The 20,862-nt window shown below is 43.9% G+C and overlaps 1 protein-coding gene and 1 pseudogene across 1 annotated transcript in view; one reads left to right on the top strand and one right to left on the bottom strand.

Annotated features, from left to right (window-relative positions):
- LOC142427460 (laminin subunit alpha-3-like) overlaps positions 1-20,862 on the bottom strand; it is a 126,574-nt gene that overhangs the window by 73,148 nt on the left and 32,564 nt on the right. Inside the window, exon 3 of the mRNA XM_075532728.1 lies at positions 6,641-6,793. Within this exon, the coding sequence (XP_075388843.1) occupies positions 6,641-6,793 (153 nt within the window). The remainder of the gene's footprint in view (positions 1-6,640; positions 6,794-20,862) is intronic.
- Positions 13,487-18,876, top strand: LOC142428034 (ribosome biogenesis protein NSA2 homolog pseudogene; annotated as a pseudogene).

Here is a 20,862-nt window from a genome sequence, read left to right on the forward strand (position 1 = left end):
CCAGTAAGTCCATTCGGACCCTATACAGAGTATGCCTATGTAGGGTTTCCAAGACTAAACTTTTATGGGAGCCAACAGCCTCATCTTTCTTCCACAGAGTGACTGTTAAGTTTGAACTGCCAACCTTGCAGTTAGCAACCTGAGATAGTTAACGTTTATTGTGCCAACATGGCCAATGAACACATGTGGGATTAATTGAAGGGCGGAGAGGTAAATGGCTCGGCAGGTCTCGCCTTTCTTGTCTCTAGTTTTTTGATCATTGGACCATTGTGGAGCTTCCTTGGTTGTTCTGTGCCTCAATTTGCAAGTTCCACTACCTATGGGACAACTAACCCATTGTGACTGTGTTGCTGTATTTTGAGGTTCCTTCAAGGCCTGCTTTGCCACACTATTGGAATTTACATATCTTGAGCTGGGGACTGTCGGACCCTGTCATCTGGCTGACTGTTGGTGACCTGCCTTGCTGTTTGCTGCCTATGCCTGGATAGCCTGAATTATTCTACAGAGGACTACCCGGTGCTCCTCAAGACTTGAAGGATTACCAGTGTCTCACAACTGTCTCGCGGGAGTGAGTTGCACTGAGCCATTTGTACTGCTTTATAATTTAATTAACTGTTTATTTCTTATGTTATATATATATATAATTATTAGCATTCTGGCTTTGTTTCTCTAGAGAACCCTGTCTAACATAATTTGTACTAGGAGTGGTTCTAGAGAAATAAAATCATAAATATGGGCTTCTTAAATTGGCTCTCCAGCCTGATTGGTCTCAACAGCACTGATAATGCTATTTCTACACCCAAAGGCATGGCTAAGTCTGCTACTCTTACAAGTCCATGGTGTGAGAAGCAAAGAAAATACCTACAGTAGTGCCGGTTAAAGGAGAGGCTCTGAATGATCGTATCTCTGATATTTTCCAGCAGTTTTGTCAGGATGACAAGCATAGGGAAGCTGGTTGGCTGGTACCTTCTTACAATGGAAAGTTTGACTAAGGAGAGGGATGGTCTCAGAGCCTCAGAAGTGTGCCGCAGGTGCCGACTCTCAGATTTGAAAGCTTTTGTCTGTGCTACAAAGGAGAGCCTTCTCTCCTCTAGTAATAGAGCTGACCTTGCTGAGAACCAGGTCCAGAGTCTCATTACGCGAATGGCTGAATTACAATGGCAGCTGAATTACAGATCTAGAGCAGTGTCTGAAACCAAAGTAAGGGCATTGATAGGGAAAAGTTGGGACTCTGAAACATGGGATGGGAACATATGGACTGATGATCCAGAAGAGGAGGATCTTGAGCCCTTAGAAATGATTGAGCCACCCAGTCAATAGATCCACCCCTCCCAGCTGAAGGTATTAATCCACAATCAATAAAACAACCCGCACCTGAGCAGATTAGCCAACCCGTTCAAGCTGAAATGCCAGGTGGGGCTGCTTCGGTAGCTTTGCCTGAGGGAGATGCCTTACAAGATATTGCTGAGAGCACCCAGGAAACACCCTCACCAGCCATTATTTCCTCCAGAACTGTCACTAAAATTAAGCCTCAGAAAGCTCGTAAAGGTGAGGTTGAGATGATTACCCAAAAAGAAGCGTGCTAAACTCACAAAGATCTGCTTGAGTTTTCAAATATGTACAAGCAGAAGCCTGGGGAATATCCCTGGGAATGGTTACTAAGAGTGTGGGATATTGGTGTGCGAAATGTAATATTAGACCAAGCTGAGTTTCTGGTTATGGGACTCCTAAGCACAGGTTCTTCTTTCAATATCTCTGTGAGAGAGGCTAAGAGAGGATCTAATTCTTTATTTGATTGGTTCACTGAAGCATGGGCTGTCAGATGGCCTAGATTAGACCAACTCGAGGTACCTGACCTACCTTGGTACACTGTAGAGGAAAGCATCCCAAAGCTTAGGGAAATTGGTATGTTGGAATGGATCTATCAGGATATTCCCATAGATCCAAAAAGGGGTGTCCTGAGGCCTCACCCTTTACCACAACCATAAGGAACAAGTTTATAAAGTGGTCCCCATCATCTCTGAAGACTCCTGTAATTGCTATTTTATGTGCACCAGGATTAACAGTGGGAACTGCCCTAAGTGAACTCCAACATTTGCCCACAATGGGGCTGATTGGTCCCTGTGGTAGTAGAAGGCAGGTGTCAGCACTGAATCAACAGACAGGGTGGGTGTGGTTTTAATAGACAAGATTTCCATAGTAATCAAACCAACCTGTCTCATGTGGAATTATGGCACTGGCTACTTAGCCAAGGCATTCCTAGGAGTGAAAACCTGCTAAATATTTACATGATCTGTACAGGTGGAAGAATGCTAGATCAGATGAACAGCAGAATAGACAGTCATGATCACTCAATCAATTCCCAGACCTGAGCCAGTTTACAGACCCACAACCCCTCGAATGAGGGGGAGGCCGGGTCCCTTGGAAGGAGGACCCTGACACCTCACTGAAGGTCTATACTGTTAGTCTTTCTTCTAGCCTTCCCCCAAAGGGACCTGTGGCTTTTCACAAGAGTGACTGTTCATTGGGGAAAAGGAAATAATCAAACAGCAACACAGTCCACAGGTTAGGCGTCCCACAGGTAGTGTAGCCTGTAAATTGAGGCACAGAGCAAACAAGGCAGCCTCACGCTGGTCTGATGATCAGAGAGCAAGAGACAACATTTGCTGAGCCATTTATCTCTCTGCCCTTCAATTAATCCCACATGCGTTCAGTGGCCAGCTTGGCACACTAAGCGTTAACTATCTCACAACCCATATTACCACCAGGGCTCTTGTTAGGTGCTTTCCTGCTGGTTCTGACTCACAACGACCAAGGTACATACAGCAGGATGCAACACTGCCAGGTCCTGCACCCTCTCCACAAGTGTTGTAATGTTGAAGCTCACTGATGCAGCCACTGTGTCAATCCATCTTGTAAAGGGCCTTCCTCTTTTTCACTGCTCCTCTCCTTCGCCAAACAGGATGTCCTCCTCTAGATATTGATGTCTCCTGACAATATGTCCAAAATTAGCTAACAGAGGAATACAACTAATTTGAAGTTGACATTGGGGTTATAAAGTCTTTTGAATCATGGTGGCTCTCCCTGAATTATTTCAGATGCAATTTGATGGTGAAAATATTGTCAGGAGAATCCTACTTAAGCGCAAGTTATGGGTTTAAGATATTGAGAGACCAGACATTCTGTCACAAAACTATTACCAACCAAAGATGCAATAATACCTTATTTCTAAGAAATTCTTAGTCTGTTCCAGTTTGTGAAGTGCATTTCCTACTTTTATTTCTTTGAAATGATGTTTTTTTATATGAACTATGGTCTGCATGCAACTTAAGCCAGCAAAAAATAAAATGAAATTCATATTACTATTAGTATATACAGTTAGTTTTGTTAGCACCTAGAAAATTCTCGTGATAGCAGCGAGCCTCTTCTTCCTACTCATATTACCATTGCAGAAAACATGTTGTCTTTCCTATCTTTAATTAATTAGCTTTAGTTAAATAACTAATTAGTACAATTTCTTTTGATCTGTGTTTTCAACAACCAGGAAAATCAAAACTTAATGAGAAAAGATGATCAATAGGCAGCAATACAAGATAATGAATCTGATGATAGAAACATTTAACATCGACTCAAAGCACAGTCATTAAAATGTTTCAATGCATGATAACAAATTCTCTTGGAGAAAAAAAAGATGTATAAAATCTCACCCAAAATGTAAATTATAAAAATCAAAATAAATTATAGCAATATGAATATAATAGAAACAAACTTGAAGACAGACAGTTCAAATAACCCAACTGAAAATTAGAGAGTCAACTGAAGGACAAAAGGGGTGTAGAAGAGAGTCTTAGGGGCCTGTGGAATGAGGATTTAGTGTTCATATGCAAGAGACTTCAAGAGTTTGTGGGAAAAAAGAATTAAAGGGTCATAGAAATTTTCCACGAACTTTTTAGAAGCCTCTTGTATCAGAAGCACAGAAAAATGAGGAAAAAATGAGAGTGAAGTTGAAAATGTATGTGAAAAAATAGCTGAAAACTTCCCAAATTTGGCAAATTATATAAACCTACAAATTTAAGGAGCTGAGGGAATTCCAAAGAAAATACCCAAACAAAGCAGGAAATCATTGCCAGTCAGTCAATTCCAACTCACAGCAGCCCTGGAGGACAAAGGGCTGCCCCGCAGGGGGCAAGACCATCATCTTCAAGGAAGCCAACTGCCACGTCTTTCTCCCAGAGTGACTGATGAGTTTGAACCACCGACCTTTCATGATAAACTAAGTACTTTACCATTGTGCACCAAGACATCTTCCACAACATGAGGAACCGTATGAAAGGGTCACGGCATGAGGAAGGTTGAGAATCACTCTAGACTCATATGTCCAAGGATGTCCCCATAAAAGTATTTCAAACTTAGCACTTCCAAACTAACTCTTCTTGTCGTGCCCCCTCCCACAATCTCCGAAAATAGCAGCTCTGGTTGCTGAGGTCAAAAGTCCTGGGAGTTTCTCTGAATCTTTTCTTTTCTCACACTCCACTTTGACTGCCGCGGGACATCCTGGCACCACTTCAAAACCTATCTGGGACCCAGTTTTGTCTCTCTCCTTCCACTGTCACCGGTGGCTTCCACGTTTACCCTTCTACCAAACCCCAAACCAAACTCACTGCCACCATGCTGCTTGGGACTCATGGCAACCCCGTAGGACAGGGTGGAACTGCCCTGTGCATTTCTGAGAGCGGAACTTGTGACAGGAATGGAAAGCCTCATCTGTCTCCCATGGAGCCAGGGCACCATCAGGGCACCTTCTATGGTCAACAAAACAGCCAGGAGACCCTTGTAAACTGGATCGTGCTCTCCCTCTGTCACTGAGCCCCTGTCATTGCTTCTACTTCACCTAAACACCAGGTCTTCTCCGTGGCCTGCCAGGCCCTGCACCATCTGATCCCGCCAGCCTCCACGCTGCAACTTCTATTTCCAGACAAATTCCACCTGATGGTTTGAGCAGGGCTTTTCCCTGTCTGGGAGCCCTGGTGGCGTAGTAAGTTACAGGGTGAGCTGCTAACCCCAGAGTCAGCGGTTTGAAGCCAGCAACCACTCTAAGGGAGCAAACCGAGTTACATCTTCTCCAGACGGCTGCAATAATGGGCTCCCACATAAGAACAAGGGCGAGGCTGGCGCCAGCCCGGGCAATGTTTTGCTCTATGGTACACAGGGTCACTATGAGTCAGAACTGGCACGGTGGCCTCTTAACAACGACAAAGACGTACAGTCTTGGAAACCCATACCGGAAGCTCTCCATACACGGTCACTAGGAGCCGGGAACCTATTGGACGGCCATGGGTCACCTCTGTCTAGCGGGCAGAGATCTGAGTTGCTCATCCCTTCACCGTAAGCCCTCGCCTTTACAATAACCTGCCTGCTGTCTTTGGCCCCGGCGCTGCTTACCCTGCTCTGCTATTTTTCTCCTTTTCCCACAGGTCTCATCACCTTCCAACATACTGCGCACCCCTGGTCTACTCTGTGTATTTGTAGCGTCCATCTCCCCTCCTAGCATGAAAGGGCTGCGGGGGCAGCAGCCACATGGAAGGAAGGGGCTGCATCTTGATGAGAGGAGTAGAATGAAAGAGATGGGAGCACTGCCCGGGATACAAGAGGAAATCGAAAGGTACGCTAATTTTCTTTTGCTGCCTGGCAAAGGGTCCTCATTTTAACAGCTTACAACACCCGGGGATGATCCCCGCACCTACTTCTGGGGGTCAGACACCTGCCACTGCACGACTGGGTTCTGTGTTGGCACAAGGTTGGAATCAACAGGTTGGCTGGATGTGTGCAAAGACCCACGTCTAAGTTCCCACGTGTTCTGGGCAGAATTCGGTTCCTTGTGGTTGCAGGACTGAGGTCTCTGCTTTGGAGCTGGCTGTTGACCGGGGGCTATTCTCAGAACCTGCTCTCAGGTGCCATGTCACGTGCCCATCTCCACCAGCTGTTCGCAGTGTGCCAGTCTGCCCTTCAAGAGCAGGAGGATAATTTCTCATGCTTCAAGTGTCTTCCTTCAGAAAACGCTGTTTAATTGCTCCCCTAATTAGGTGGGGTCCACCCTAGCCAATCTCCCTTTGGATCAACTGACTTGAGACCGTAAGCATATCTACGAAGTCCTTTCATCATATAATGCCATGAAATCATAGGACCGCAGTCCATCACATTCACAGCTCTGTCCACTCCCTCGGGGAGAGGATTATACAGAGGATGTTCAGCAGTGCACAGGTATCCCAGGGGTCATCGTAGCAACCACAGGTGGATAAACCTGACGTCAGGTTCCTCCATGGACCAGGCAGGAAAACAGGTAAAAAACCGTAGTGGTCAGTATACGTAGGATCCGGATTTCCAGGTATCAAGGTATTTTTTAAAATGTCTTTGCCAATGAAACACGTATAATTACTTTTTAGTCCATGTAACAGACATGTCTAGGTAACAATATTGTGACAGGCTGCGGTGGATGCGAAAGGAAACGTTAATGTAACAGGCTGAACAATGACACATGAATTAAAACTACTGTTACTAAGTAATTATGGTCATTCCAGAAATCATCACAAAAGCTGCCATCCAACCTGCTTTTTCCATTCCAACAGAGAGCATCACTCACCTGCCCCAGGTCCAAGGTGACATTCACTCTGTTGTACTGTGCGCCCGAGGACAGAGGAGGACTTTGCCACCAGCGTTCGGTTCCATCAATTGCATTGGTGATTGGGTGTGCTTTCTGGGGATCTTCAGAATTGCAGTAGTCACAGAACTGGCCCTGGAAGGGGGAAAAGGGGAGGTTTTCCTTTCATTTTCAAGTAATTAAAGTAAAAGAGGTTATCGAAACAGACTGCTTCATACTGCTTAGAGTCCAGCTGTTGAAATGAATCATAGGGTATTCTGAAAAGCTGAAACCATATCACCTGTGTAGACGCTTGTTTGTTGTGTCTCTGGGACATAGATTAGTTGGTCTTTCATTTTTGCAGCTACTGTTTCCTTATCCAATAGAACCTTTGAAGATAACCCTATTGTACTTGGGAGGCCAAGGTCTTTTCTATTTGCCAAGTGCTTTCTCACACTTTCATTCTGCTCTGGGTCCAACATTAGGGCACAAAGGAGACTCCTGCCCACGGTGAGAGTGCAGATCTTAAATACACAAATCACCATAAGGGAAGGGAAGGGCAGCTCCCTGAGAGAGGAGCGAATGCTGGGCCTCGGGCAGGAGATGTTCCACGGCTCAGGAGAGGCAGAGGGGAAGAGGAGCGCAAGCTGGCCTGTGAAGGCTGGCTAGGACTTTGATACATGACTGAAAAAAATAAAAGTGAATTGATCTATTTATTTCTACATGTCTCATTAGACAGAAAGAGAAAAAAGAGCTTGCCTTGACTGGAAAAAGTTTCTAGAAATAACTTATCAAACCCATAACGCCAGTGAAAATGGCTTTTCTAGATTAACCGGATCAGCAGCTTAGTGCTTCTCCACCGTCCTCAGGCCGCCGCCCTGTCACACAGCTCCTCATGTGGGGTGACACCCCCAGCTATAACATTGTTTTCGTTGCTACTTCATCACTGTCATTTTGCTACTCTTATGAATCGAGTGGCCCCCGTGAAAGGGTCATTTGACCCCCTAAGGGGTCATGACCCACAGGTTGAGAACCGCTGGCTAGATGCTAGTTTCTTTGTTTCATAAATTCGAACACACATTCCACAGGTTTAAGTTCCATACTACCAAGAACAAGTGTAATGTATACTTTTCTTTGAAAAAAATTAAAATTAACTTTTAGAAATAAGTTTAATTTTAAAAATTAATACGTAGCAAGTCTGATTTTTTTCTTTTGGATTTAATAAACAGAAATGTATTTCCCCAGGTTTGCATAGCTAAAAACCCAAATTCAGGGCACGTGGCACCTTAGTAATCTTCCTGTGGGTTAACATCTATCTTTTTCACAACTCTGCCTCCTTGCTTAATCTGCTCCCTTTCTATTTAAAAAAAAAAAAGATGAACTCAAAACACGCTTTACATTAATCCTGTCTCATTAGCAGACCAAAGAAAACCCATTCCCAAATGGGATTACTACAACAGGTATAGGGGTTAGAATTCATGACACAATTTTTGGAAGACACAATTAAATGTATAACAATTCACACAAAGAAGGGAAGCAAAATATGGAAGTTTATGTGTGCAGTAAATAGAGCTAAAGTAATTTTATAGTTGCTCTGGATCTCACTGAGTAGTTTTTTAAATAAATAATTTAATGAGGGCTTTTACAGCTCTTATCACAATCTATACATGCTTGCACAACTCTTATCACAACCCATCCATCCATTGTGTCAACCATACTCAAACCACATACAAAAATCAACTTCCCATGAATTCAGGACTTAAATTTCTTGAATAAAAAAATATTAAACCTCTTAGTGGAAGCCTGGTGGCGCAGAGGCTGGCATAATGGTCTGCTGGTGGCAAGGTCAATATTTCAAGCCCCGCAGCTGCTCTGAGGCTGTCTGATCTCTTGGAAGCCCGAGGGAACAGTTCTGCCCTGTCCTGTAGGGTCAGTAGAAGTTGAGATTGACTTGATGGCAGTGGGTTTGATTTGGGGTTTGAGGTTAGTGAAAAATAAAGATAAACATCTTTCAGACCTCAGAGCAAGAAAAACTTAAGCAAGATGCAGAGCGCATTGACTATAAAGGAACAGCTAGGTCATTTTACATTATTAAAACTAAGAGTCCCGATTCACCAAAGTACTTTAAAGAAGTGAAAAGAAGCTTACAAACTGAAAAATACAATACACAAGGAGCAGGTTCCAGTGCTGCCCATCACTCTTCCCTCCCTGTACACGCCTCCAGCTCACCCCTTCATCAAGCAGGCCGTGCACAGACCAATGAAGACTTCGTATCAGAATCGGAGCATTATGACCAAGTCTTGACCCAACCCTTAATCCAACATTTTAAAATAATCACAAATAGAGCAGGACAAAAACTGATAGCAGTCAGGAGAGTGGTGGGCAGAGAAAATAAGATCCTTATGCCCGAGTAATTAATTATTCATCCATTCGTGCAGCGAATCTATATTGATTTCCTACTCTGTACCAGACACTATTCCAGATGAGAGAGGGAGATAAAGAAAGGTGAACAGGGAAAGCTACTTTATCTGAATAATGATCTAGGCTATAATGGGATCAGTCTTAGGGGAAATACAAGTATAATAGAAGGGACTAGAAAGAAAGCAGGTAGGATGATTCAAAAAATAACCGAATGGAATTGAGATCTATGTAGAATAATAAAATCTTGTTCCCATGGGAAAATCAGCTTCCACATGAATGGAGGACTCAAGTGTCAAAAATTAAAATGTTAAATCCATTAGTGGAAACCTGATGCTGTGGTGGTTTACAAGTTGACAGTCACTGGGAGATAAGTTAGTGTTTTCTCTAAGGCTCATGAGGTGACATGCTTTTGAGAAAGGTAAAAATAGGCTTTCACAATTCCTAACCTAGGTTATATGTTATTAATTTAAAAGCTCCTCATCTATAGTAATTTACAACAGAATTCACAAAATCAACATCGTATTGTTTCAAGAACCAAAACCAAACCCATAGCCATGGGATCAATCCTAACTCATAGTGACCTTAGATATGGTTTCCAAGATGGTAAATCTTTGCAGAAGCAAACAGTCTCGTCTTTCTCCCTGTAGAGTGGCTGGTGGGTTTGAACCACCAACCTCATGGTTAGCAGCCCAATGCTTACTAGACAACCTTCCTTACCAGTGCTCCTTATCCTATGAAACCACAGGTTAATTATACAACTGTTACCTAACATAACTCCTTTTTTTTAAATATCCATTCATCAATTCAATTTTTCAAAGTTGCCTGCCTACCTACCCTGTGTAGAACACTGTGTTGGATGCTGGAGGGAAACAATCAAATAAAAATATTAAGAGTTGGGCGGTCCTTCCCCAAAGGAATCGAGTAAGTGAAGGGGGGTCAATCAACTACCACAAGTGCTTTATTGTTTGCGTGCTGTTTTTAGGTGCCATTAAGTTGGCTCCAACCCATAGATCCCCTGTGTACAACAGAATAAATCACCGCCCAGTCCTGTGCCATCCTCACAATTGTTCTTATGTCTGAGCTGATTGTTGTGACCACTGTCTCAATCCATCTTGTCAAAAGTTTTCCTTTGTTCCACTGCCCCTCTATTTTAACACAGCATGATGTCTTCTCCAGAAACTGGTCTCTCTTGCTAACACGTCCAGAGTACCTGAGACGAAGTCTCCCCATCCTCTCTTCTAAGGACCATTCTGGTTGCACTTCTTCCTAGACAAGTTTGTTTGTGGTGGTTTTTACTGTCCATGGTACTTTCAATATTCTTTGCAAGTACCATAATTCAAATGTATCCATTCATCTTCCATCTACCTTATTCAGTGTCCAAATTTCAAATGTATATGAGGTGATTACAGGTGCATGGGTCAAAATAATGTCCTTGCTTTTCAACACATTAAAGAGATCTTGTGCAGATTATTCGGTGTAATAAGTCATTTGATCTCTTGACTGCTGCTTCCATGGTCATTGAGGGTGAATCCAAGCATGATGGAATCCTTAATTACTTCGATCTCTTCTCTGTTTATCATGATGTCATTTATGGTCCAGTATGAGGACTTTTCGCTTACTAAAGTGAAATTCACATCCAGTTATTAACAGATACAAAATGAAACCTTCATTGAGATTCTGTGTATATCCATTGTTGTACTACAACCAAAATCAGAACAAAAAGACGCCAGTCATCATGTAGCAGAATCCAACCCCTGGGGACTCCATGTGTGGTCTCCGAGGAGAATGTACTCTACGGGGCTTTCACTGACTGTAGAATCGATCACCCGGCCTTTCTTCTGTGGCACTGCTGGGTGACATCATCACTAAGCCATTCTACTTTGCTTAATCTTCATAACACTGACGTCATAGAAAACCATTCGAAACTTAAAGTTGAAAACAATTCTGAAATGACCGTGGTGGTGATTGCCCAACTCTTTTTAATGTGATTGAACTATTAAATTGTATGATGTGTCAATCATAGGCCAATAAAACTTAAAGGAGAAATAAAATATGAAAGCATTTCAGTGCCTTGACTCAACCCCATAGCTCTCTCACTGTCCTCGAGTCAACCTTGACTCAGGCACCCTGCAGGGCAGATAAAAACGGCCTCTGTTGGTTTCTGAGGGGATAACTGCCATGAGAGTGGAAAGTCCCTTCTTTCTCGGGTGGAGCAGCTGGTGGTTTCAAACTGCTGACCGAGCAGATTGCAGTCCAATGTATACCCACGACACCACCAGGGCTCCAAGCCTCACAGCTAGAACGTGCAGGAACGTTGTAGGGCTGGGGATGGCAATACCATGGCATGAAACACCATCCAACCTGATGGAGTTGCACAAGATACCATCCAAAAAACTCTGTAGATTTGGACCAAGTGTGAAGCCGTGCTAGAATAACATTTGTGTGCTATTGGTGGAAAGAGACCCCATTCAGGAAAGAACTCTTCAGCAGACGCTTAAATGCCTCCCCTTATGGGGGGCTCGGCAAACTTGGCAAGATTAGCATTTAACCACGTTCATCCAGCATTAGCCTCAGTGTGCATACCCTTTTTTATGGGGCTATGGACCACAAATCCCCATTCACAGCCACCACTCACTACGACTCTGTTTCAATACACAAACCCAAGGCAGCTGTAGCCCCGATCTGGAGAACCCCCAGAGTGCACCCAATCCAGAGCTGAGATTTCACCTTGGAAAGGCCTTATTCAGAGCATTCTCCCTTGAGAGGCAAAAAAGGAGCACGTGGTTAGCTGCTGTTGAGTGGGCACTGACCCCTGATGATCTCATTACCGCATCAGAGGACGTCTCGAAGGTGCTGAGTTGCGACTGCCAGGATCTTTGACGGGTTTGAGCCCATTGTTGGAAGTATGGGCTCAGTCCTGCTCTTGCAGGGTTTTCCTCCATTTCAACGACTCTCTCCCAAACATTCCGAAGGCTCCGTCTTTCTTGATGATGAGTTCAAAGCAAGCAAGAGGAAATCTCACCATTTGTTGCTGACAAGGGCCATCCCCGTTATACTGCTTCTAAGACTGACTTATTCGCTCTTCTGGCAGACCAAGGTATGTTCAACATGCCTCTCCAATGTCGCAATTCAAAAACACCCATTCTTCTCATCGTCTTTTTTTATTGTCTTTTGTGGGGGGTTGAGGTGATCAAAAAGACCATAGTTTGGGCCAGGCACATCTTAGCCATCAAAGTGATGTCTCAGCATCTGAAAACTTTAACGAGGTTTTTTGAAGCACTTTTGTCCAATGTGATATGTAGTGTTATGTCTTGGCTTAATTTTCAAGCAAAGAAAAGATTCTCCATGATGTTAAAGGATTGAATGCACTGAAAGCTATAGACTAACAAAAAGTGGAGAGGGGCCTATCTAAGTTACGGAGAAATTGTTAATGACGTGGATTGAGGACCAAACACAAAAGCAAATTTCTCTCAGCACAGTGATGGTGTTACGGAATACAGCTTCCTGGAGATGGTTAAAAAAATAAAGCCAGACCAGACTAAAATATGGTGTGGGCACAACATCCAACTCATATAACATTCTAGTTCACAGAACATACCATGGAAGCTAAGTGAAGTAGGAATTATTTTACGAGGGTAAATGAAAAACCATAGAAACCTTCGTGAAACAAAAATATGGAAATGAGAAGCTATTATTTCTTTATATTGCCTCCATTTAGGGCTACACAATTCTGAAGGCAGTGTTTCAATTGTCTAATTTTTCCCCAAAGAATTCTATGCTCTTCAATTTATACCCTCCAAATGGCAATTTGAGGGGCCCAACCGATGTGTTTCTTTTCTATCTTTGTTTTTAGCATTTTTTCCCTTTCAATATTTTTGAGTTTGGGGGATAAAAATCTGGAAGGTCAAGATCAGGACTGTAGGGTAGATGAGGTAAGGCTTTCTAAAGAAATGCTTATGTGATAGCCACGGATAAACTGAAAGAACGAGCAGGTCCACTGTTATAATGGTGGGGAAAATTCCTTGGGGCAACTCTCATGGCCTTGGTCTCATCAATGCAGTTTTAAATTTTCCTAAAACGTGTGCCTAGTAAGTCCTCATGATTTGCTCTGTATCCTTTTTTATAAAAAAAAATCTATCAAGACTTCATCTTTAGTATCTCAAAAACCAGTCTCTGTCTTCTGAGTTGGCTTCTCTTCCACTGTTTTGATAGGACCTTGCTCTCTGGACTGCATCAATAAATGCAAGTTTTGTACCTGGTTAGAATTCTTTGCACAAAATCATCTCCATTCACTTTGAGCACGCTTAGACGGTTGATGGAAAGATCAGCACTCTTTGCTTTAATCGATCTTCATACACCTTTTGGCATGCATCAAACTGAACATTTGCTGAGGACAACCTATTTGCTTGAAATTTAAAGTGCCGAACCATGGGAGCTCGTGGCTGTGGTAATTATCCTATCGGTGGTGATTCTATATCTTCATCCACCAGTGTGTGGACTTCAGCCACAGTTCCTTCATTTGTCCAGTTTGGTGGTCTCTTGGCTCATCTTTGAGGTCCTCCCAAGCTTCCTTACAACACTTGACTCATTTTTATAAAACTACTGTTTTATGTAGGGAGACATTCCTGTAAACTGGTTATAAAGCTTCAAGGATTTGGGGAAAATGTCTACATGACATTTTTTTAAATTCAGTATTAGCCTTGATCTCAGAATTGGCTTTTTCCATGGCACAAAAAATATTTTCTTTTTTTTTTAAGTCACCATAATGAGACTAAGTCCCGTGTATTACTAGATGACCGTATCTGCAGCCAGCCACTGATTGCAGAGACAGGTCTGAGCACATAGGCTTGGTAATAGATCTCTGCATGTATGAACTGGAACCCTAGAGGGAATATTTTTGGGACTCAACCTCTTATTACCTGTAATTAAAAACCTGTGCTGATCTAGACCACAGTGTGTAGGTTTTTTCTCTTTCATTCATTTAGAAGGGACACATTATGGAGTAGAAGAGACAGATTTTCACATCCTGATTCTACCACTTACAGCGTTGGAACTTGAGTTGAATTCTTTAACTTCCCTCAGGCTCTTTTTTCTCCTTGTCAAAGGGGGGGGGGGGTAATAAATCCTGTACTAGTGCAGTTGTGACGGAGATGTCACCCACTTTGTCTAGTGTGATGTGGTCGCACCGGCATTAGAACCACTGACGGATGCGTCAAAAATTAACTCTGGCCCTGCCCCAGTCCTACATATTTGGTGGAAGTCAAGGACCTTCATTTTGAAGCAGAAACCAGGTGATTCTTCTGCGCACTGCCCAGAAGCTACCAGGACTAAAACATATCCAATACTGGATGCACGGCCTCCACGACAGATCAGCACTGCACCTTGTACTTCACATGCGCCCACTCATCATTTCCAGGCTACATCCCCTGGGGAGGGACAGCCATCAGACCATTTTACAGATAGAGGCACAAAGAAGCTGGGCAATTTGCCTAAGGCTATAAACTGCATAACCAGTGGAGCCAAGCTAGGAATCCAGGAAAAGATTGACCCAGGGAGTTGGGGGACAAGGGACAGGGAGGAAGTAGGAGAGAGGAATCCAAGTCTAATATTAGCAAGAGTGCACTGGAATCTGCACGGACCACAGAGGTTTGGACTTGGACTTGTTCTCTTATAGGTGCTGCCAGGCTGTGAGAAAGGGACCATCCGTTTTTGGAAGACACATCCTGGCTGGCTCCATCCGCAGAAAACTGAGCGCTCTGCTCTTTCTACTTAGATATCATGCTCTACTACCGTCTCTCCTCCTCTCTCCAACATTGTGATTTCACCAAGTCTCCTCTCCTCAAATGTCCTCCACCACTTCCCCTGATGGCTTTGCTGAACTTGCCTTTCTTGCTGGTCCCCAAGCTCCCATGCATCTCTGCCCATAGGCTTCCTCTTCCCTCCCATTGCAATAGAGAACCTGTCTGTGCTCTAACAGACACATGCACGCACGCTCGCACACACACACAAGCCCATCCCTCCTGCCTACTCAAAGACTTTGCAGCTGCAATTATATGCATCCACACACACTCCTGCCTGACTGGAGTGTTCTCATCAGAATACCAACAAACTTATTTTAAACCAAAAACCTCCCCCGCACACCACACACAGGAACTCCTCTTTTTCCAATGCTCCAAGGGTGTCCCCCCCTCAGGGTGTTTGCACTTGCTGCCCCTCTCCCTGGGACGTGCATCTCCCAGACCTCATCCACGTGACTTTCCGGAGAGACTTCCTTAGCAACTCTGTCTACAGTAGTGCTGGCCTCTCCCATCTCTTGCTGCACCTTTACCCTGTTTCTTCTTGGCGGTGTCACTTATTTACTTTTCATTGTCTCATCTTTATTGGATTATAAATGGATTAAAGTCTTGAGGTCAGGAACTTTGTCAATCTTGATCACTACTATATATTCAGAACAGTACCTGGCATAAGGTAGGCACCTAATATTTGTTGACTCAATTTAAAATAGCACAAACTATGTTATGGGTTACTCCAAAAAATATACTACAAAACATCAAGTCAAAAGGTGATCTACAATCTAGTGGTAATTTTTAACCCTTGGAAGAAGAAGCGGTTCCATAAAGAGTTATAGTCTCCAAAACCTCTAGGGGCAGCTCCACTCTTTCCTAGATATGGTCGCTGTGAGTTCGAATGCGTGACCCTGCTGGTATTTGAAATTTCCAGTGACATAGCTTCCGACATCACAGCAACACACAAGCCACCACAGTGTGACACACTGACAAAGAGTTGGAAAACCATTTTAACAGTTTATTGGCCTACAACTCACTCATCATGCAATTCAATAGTTTTATCATATAAAAAATGGTTGCACCATCATCTCCACAATCAATGTGAGAACGTTTCGTCTTTCTTGTGCTCATTGTTATCAGCTCCTCCTTATTCCCTACCCACCTCTGTTTTACCCTCAAGAAACCGTCAGTGTAATCACTGTCTCTACGGCTTTATCCAGCCTGGATTTCAGATACAGAAAACCATAGAACAAACTTGTTTAAAATTTTAAGACCTTCTATATTCTGTGTGATATGGTCAAAGGGAATTCGTCGGAGGTTTAATCCATGTGTGGACCTTGCAAATGGATTTTGCTTCTCGCTGTTATACATAGCCTCCTGCAAACTGTGTGTTCACCTCTTTTAGTAATTATACATGTGGACTTCTCCATATGTACTGTACAGAAATCAAACAGACTACATCTGTAAGAAGAGACAGGCCATGGAGAGGTTCAATACCAGCAACTAAAAGGAGGCAAGAGGTTGATTGTGGAACAGACCACCAATAGCTCAGTGTAAGTTCAGGTTGAAGTTGAAGAAAATTAAATCACGTCCACTAGAGCCAAAATATGACCTTGCTTATATGCCACCTGAATTTTGAGAATTTCTCAAGAACAGATGTGACCATTAAACACTAATGAGAGAATACCTAATGAGCTGTGGGATGACGTCACGAGCACCAAACATGAAAAAAGCAGATGCACATTAAAAAGAGGAAAAAGTGAAAAGATCCAAGTGGATGTCAGAAGAGACTGACACTCCCTCGCCATCACAGAATCGCTAAGGTAAATGGGAGAAATGATGACGTCAAATTGCTGAACAGAAATTTCCAGGGCTGCTCAAGAAGACAAAGTGAAATATTAAAATGAAATGTTCCGTGACCTCTTTATAAAACTCAAAAAGAAGCGCATGCTCAGCATATCTAAATATAAAAGAACTGAGAAAAAGTCAAGCTTCAAGTTACAATATTAAAAGATTCTATGAGCAATTAATACACTGGGTCAAGAGGGAATGGAATTAGAGCTTAAATTCTGAATACCTGGTTGGCAGAAGGCTGCAGATGACAGTGAAAATCCAAAACCCATTTACAGAGTCCCCCAAGTGGATTAAGCCTCTGCGAATCCTTTGATTATGGACCAGAGGAGGAAAAAGCTTTGTTAGACAGGGTCTATTTTAGAGCAGATTACTATATTGCAGTTAGGTCAAAATGTGACACCTTAGTATGGACCGCCCTTTTCACCTTTTGTTGCAAAAGGTGGAAGAGGAAGATGAAGAAGAGGAGGAAGGAGCTGAGTAGGAGGACAAGGATGGTGACTAAAGAACGGAGTCTGTGTCTCTTTGTGAATGCCTTAGAGTAGGGATTGTCCTAGCTTATTACCCTCATTCGGTTTAATTCCACAAGCGGGTCATGCTTAATTAGTGTCGTCTCTCAAAGTGCTCTGGAACCCATCTAGAGTCTACCTGACATGGCCAGAGTGTCTGAAGCGCCCCAAACTGTACCAACGTTGTATATATTTCCACTCATTTTTTTAAGGAAAAGGCACACATGGGGCCCCTCCATCTGTGCACATTCCTGTTGGGGTGACAAAGCATTTTAAGCTGTTCCTGGTGATTTGTTTGTTTCATTTGAAAGTTGATATTAACTAAATGCTGACTGACAAGAAATCCCAGGTTATCGACTATCTATATCACTAATTTGTAAAAAAAAAAAAAAAAAAGAACCAAACAACCAGGACAGGCTCTTGGTGGTCATGGAGGCTGGGGGTGGGATGTGTCCTTTAGAGAAACAAATCCACAGAAACTCATGCATAAGAGAGAGTTTTATATAAAGATTAAGTTCACATCAAGAAAACATCCCAACCCAGTGCTGCCCAAGACCACAAGTCCAACATTAACCCATATGTGCAACACCAGTCCACAAAGTCCTCCTCCATCTCACAGAACACACACAATGATGCCAACTGCAGGAGGAAAGCAGAATCAGTGAACGTGTAAGCATCGCAGCGCTGGCAGGGGTCTCCACACGGCTGCTCCAGCACCCAGGGCTGCATCTGGGTAGGTCCATACGGCTTCTCCTCAGGGATATCTTGCAGGAGTTGAGCCTTGCCAGCTGAAGCAGGGAACTGGGTAAGGCAGCTTCACCCAGGTCCGATCATCACAAAGCAAGAGGCCCTAGAACTAGAAAGGCGATGCTCACCTAGCCATTTATCCCTCCGCCCACCCTTCAATTAATCCCACATGTGTTTATTGGCCAGGTTGACCAATAACTACCTCAGAAATCCTGTCAATATTCCAGTCTCATCATGAGCCTCCTTGAAGGGCTCCCTGTGTCTTTTCTCAGTCTCTCAATTCAACTCAAAGATTTGTGTGAAGGCCAAGCGACACCATAAGCAGCGTCATGCTGAGAAAATACAAGTGGGAAAGCCTCTCAGTATGCACGAGCAGAGGGACGGCATCCGAAAGAGTGCGGAGAAGACTCCGCAGGTGCAGCGGCTGCCCATCTGCGGCCAGAGAGGGGCAGTCCCGAGCGGAAGCGCTTTCCACTGTGCTTACACAACACCGAAAGAGAAAGCGGGAGAATGGGAAGCCCCTCTGCCCAAACCCATGCCCGGGGGGAAACTGAAGTATTAAAAGTCATTAAAACAGGAAAGAGGAAAAAGAAAGAGTGGGGAAGGATGGTTACTAATGTCTGAGTTGTTGGAAATGGCTTGCCATGGAAACCACCAAAATATGAAAGATTCATCCAACCAGTTGGCTTACATTTCAAGAAGGCGCGTGTAATCCGTGCTGAAATTAGTATTGCTTACCCATGCTTAGTGTGAAGAAGAAGCCCCTTGCCCCCATTGTACACAACATTGGGTTCTATTACCAAAGGTGCCATCATGGACGTGAATGTGAGCCAGCTGGACCTTGTGACACAAGGCGGCAAATTGGGGGAAATATGGCCCGATTACCAACACTCCTGAAAAAGATGGATGCGTAAATGCAAGCTGACTGGGTTGATGGCCCCTTCAGGCGAGGGACTCCTTTACTATCTAGGAGACAAAGCATCGAGAAAGCCACTATTATTGCCCTCTGTTTCTGAGTCCCGCCCAACAGTCTACCTGTCTGCAGTCAGCAAGAAGAAAATCAAATGACGTGTCGCATCGGGCAAGACCTCTGTAAAATGTTCACGGGCAAGGACATCATCTCCCATGCGTGTGAACTTGGACAATGAATCACAAGGTCACAGAAGAACTGATGCACTTGAATGGTGGTGCTGATCGAGAATGTGGAAAGTGCCACGGACCACCAGAAAGAACAACCCGGATCTGTCCCGGAAGTATAGCAGAAGGCGCCCTTCAAGAAAGAGTGGTGAGGCCTCATCTTACGTATTTTGGACACGTTATTAGGAGAGGCCAGTCCCTGGAAAGGACACCATGCTCAAGGTAAGAGAAGGGCAGTGAAAATGCAAGATGGATGGACACGTGGCTGTGACAGTGGACTCAGAGCTAACAGACATCGTGAGGGTGGGACAGGATTCAGGAGCGTTTTGTTCTGTTGTACACGGGATCACTATGGAGCCAACTGGATGGCCCGAACAGCAAAAACAATATGATAACTATATGGTTAACTTTTGAGGAACTGCCAACCTGTTCTCTAAGGAGGCTGTATCATTTTCCTATCAGCCCATTGATTTTTGAACAAGAGTGCTGGAGGGGCGGGGGGGGGGGGGTGGGTTACATAATGTGACTCTTCCAGCCAAAGTCTCAGTAATTCCCACTGGTAGCTGGAATATGGCAGAACTTGGACACAATCAAGGCTTTAAGGATGCACATTCGGGTCAGCGTGTTCTGCAAATGGATCATGTTGATTCTCAAGGAAATGCAAACATTCCTTGTGTGTGTGATTCCTGCAGTTTGTTTGGTCCTTGTTCTTTGCTTTATAGATTGTATCTTTACAGCACCAGATGACTTGTGTTCTTAGAGAACGTCCTTTTGAGAAAGTCATTTTTTTAGACTTAAAAACAATTTGAATAAATGTAACCAGTCACGTAATCCTAAACTTGAACATGAATAGAGAGGACACAGCTCAGTTCCTTTGCTACATGCCTGAGCGAGCTGAAGCCCTCTGCTTTTTTTAGTCATTCCATATACTTCTCGTTCCAACGCCGCCAAGTGACCTTTTCCTCCGTGGGTCTGGATAAGAAGGTTGGGCGTGGGGGATGGCAATCAAATGAGCCCTCTAAGAAGTAGGAGGGGGGTTTGTACTACCAGCAAGAACCAGGAGAGTGTATCTTCTCAAGCCTGAAGTCGCTGCTCCAGTGAAACGTCTTGATCCAGAAGCCAGCTGTGACACCAGAGGAGTGGCAGAGGAGCAGCAGCAGAGCCAGGAGCCAGAGCTGGAGAGTGGCGGCCTTCACAGCCCACAGAGCAAGTAAAGCCAAGTGCTTTGGAGCAAGAGGTTGGCTTGTGGGATGGGATGCCTCTGGGCACTTCATTGAGGGAGCTGAGTTTGCTAACCTACAGAAGTAGAGCTAAGGACTCTCAGGTTGAAGTTCACTGGAGAGGGATGTCTCTGTGCATTTAATTTGAGGAGCTAGGTTTGCTGACCCATGGAACTTGGGCTGCGTGACCCCTTGTTGAGGTGAACAGCTGAGTGCATGCACTTTTGGTGTTTGTGAGCAGCGCTGAAAGAACTTTGTAACATGTCCTGACTGAACACCTCTATCCTCGGCATTTCTCAACTGCTTTGTAACCTGCTTAACTTCCTTAATAAACCCTATAATTGTGAGCATTGTCTGTGAATTCTGTGTGGCCATTGCAATGAATTGCAGAAACTGAAGGGAAAATAGAGTGCAGTAGCCAAGGCTCTTCAAGGGAAAAGAAATAGTCTCTTCCCCAAGTGGTGCTGGGAAAACGGAATATGCACGTGTAAAAGAATGAACTTGAACCTTTGCCTCGTGTAGTATACAAGAATTAACTCAAATTGGATCAAAGA

The sequence above is a fragment of the Tenrec ecaudatus genome, chromosome 15 (assembly GCF_050624435.1).
Source record: "Tenrec ecaudatus isolate mTenEca1 chromosome 15, mTenEca1.hap1, whole genome shotgun sequence".
In the NCBI taxonomy this organism is placed as follows: domain Eukaryota; kingdom Metazoa; phylum Chordata; class Mammalia; order Afrosoricida; family Tenrecidae; genus Tenrec; species Tenrec ecaudatus.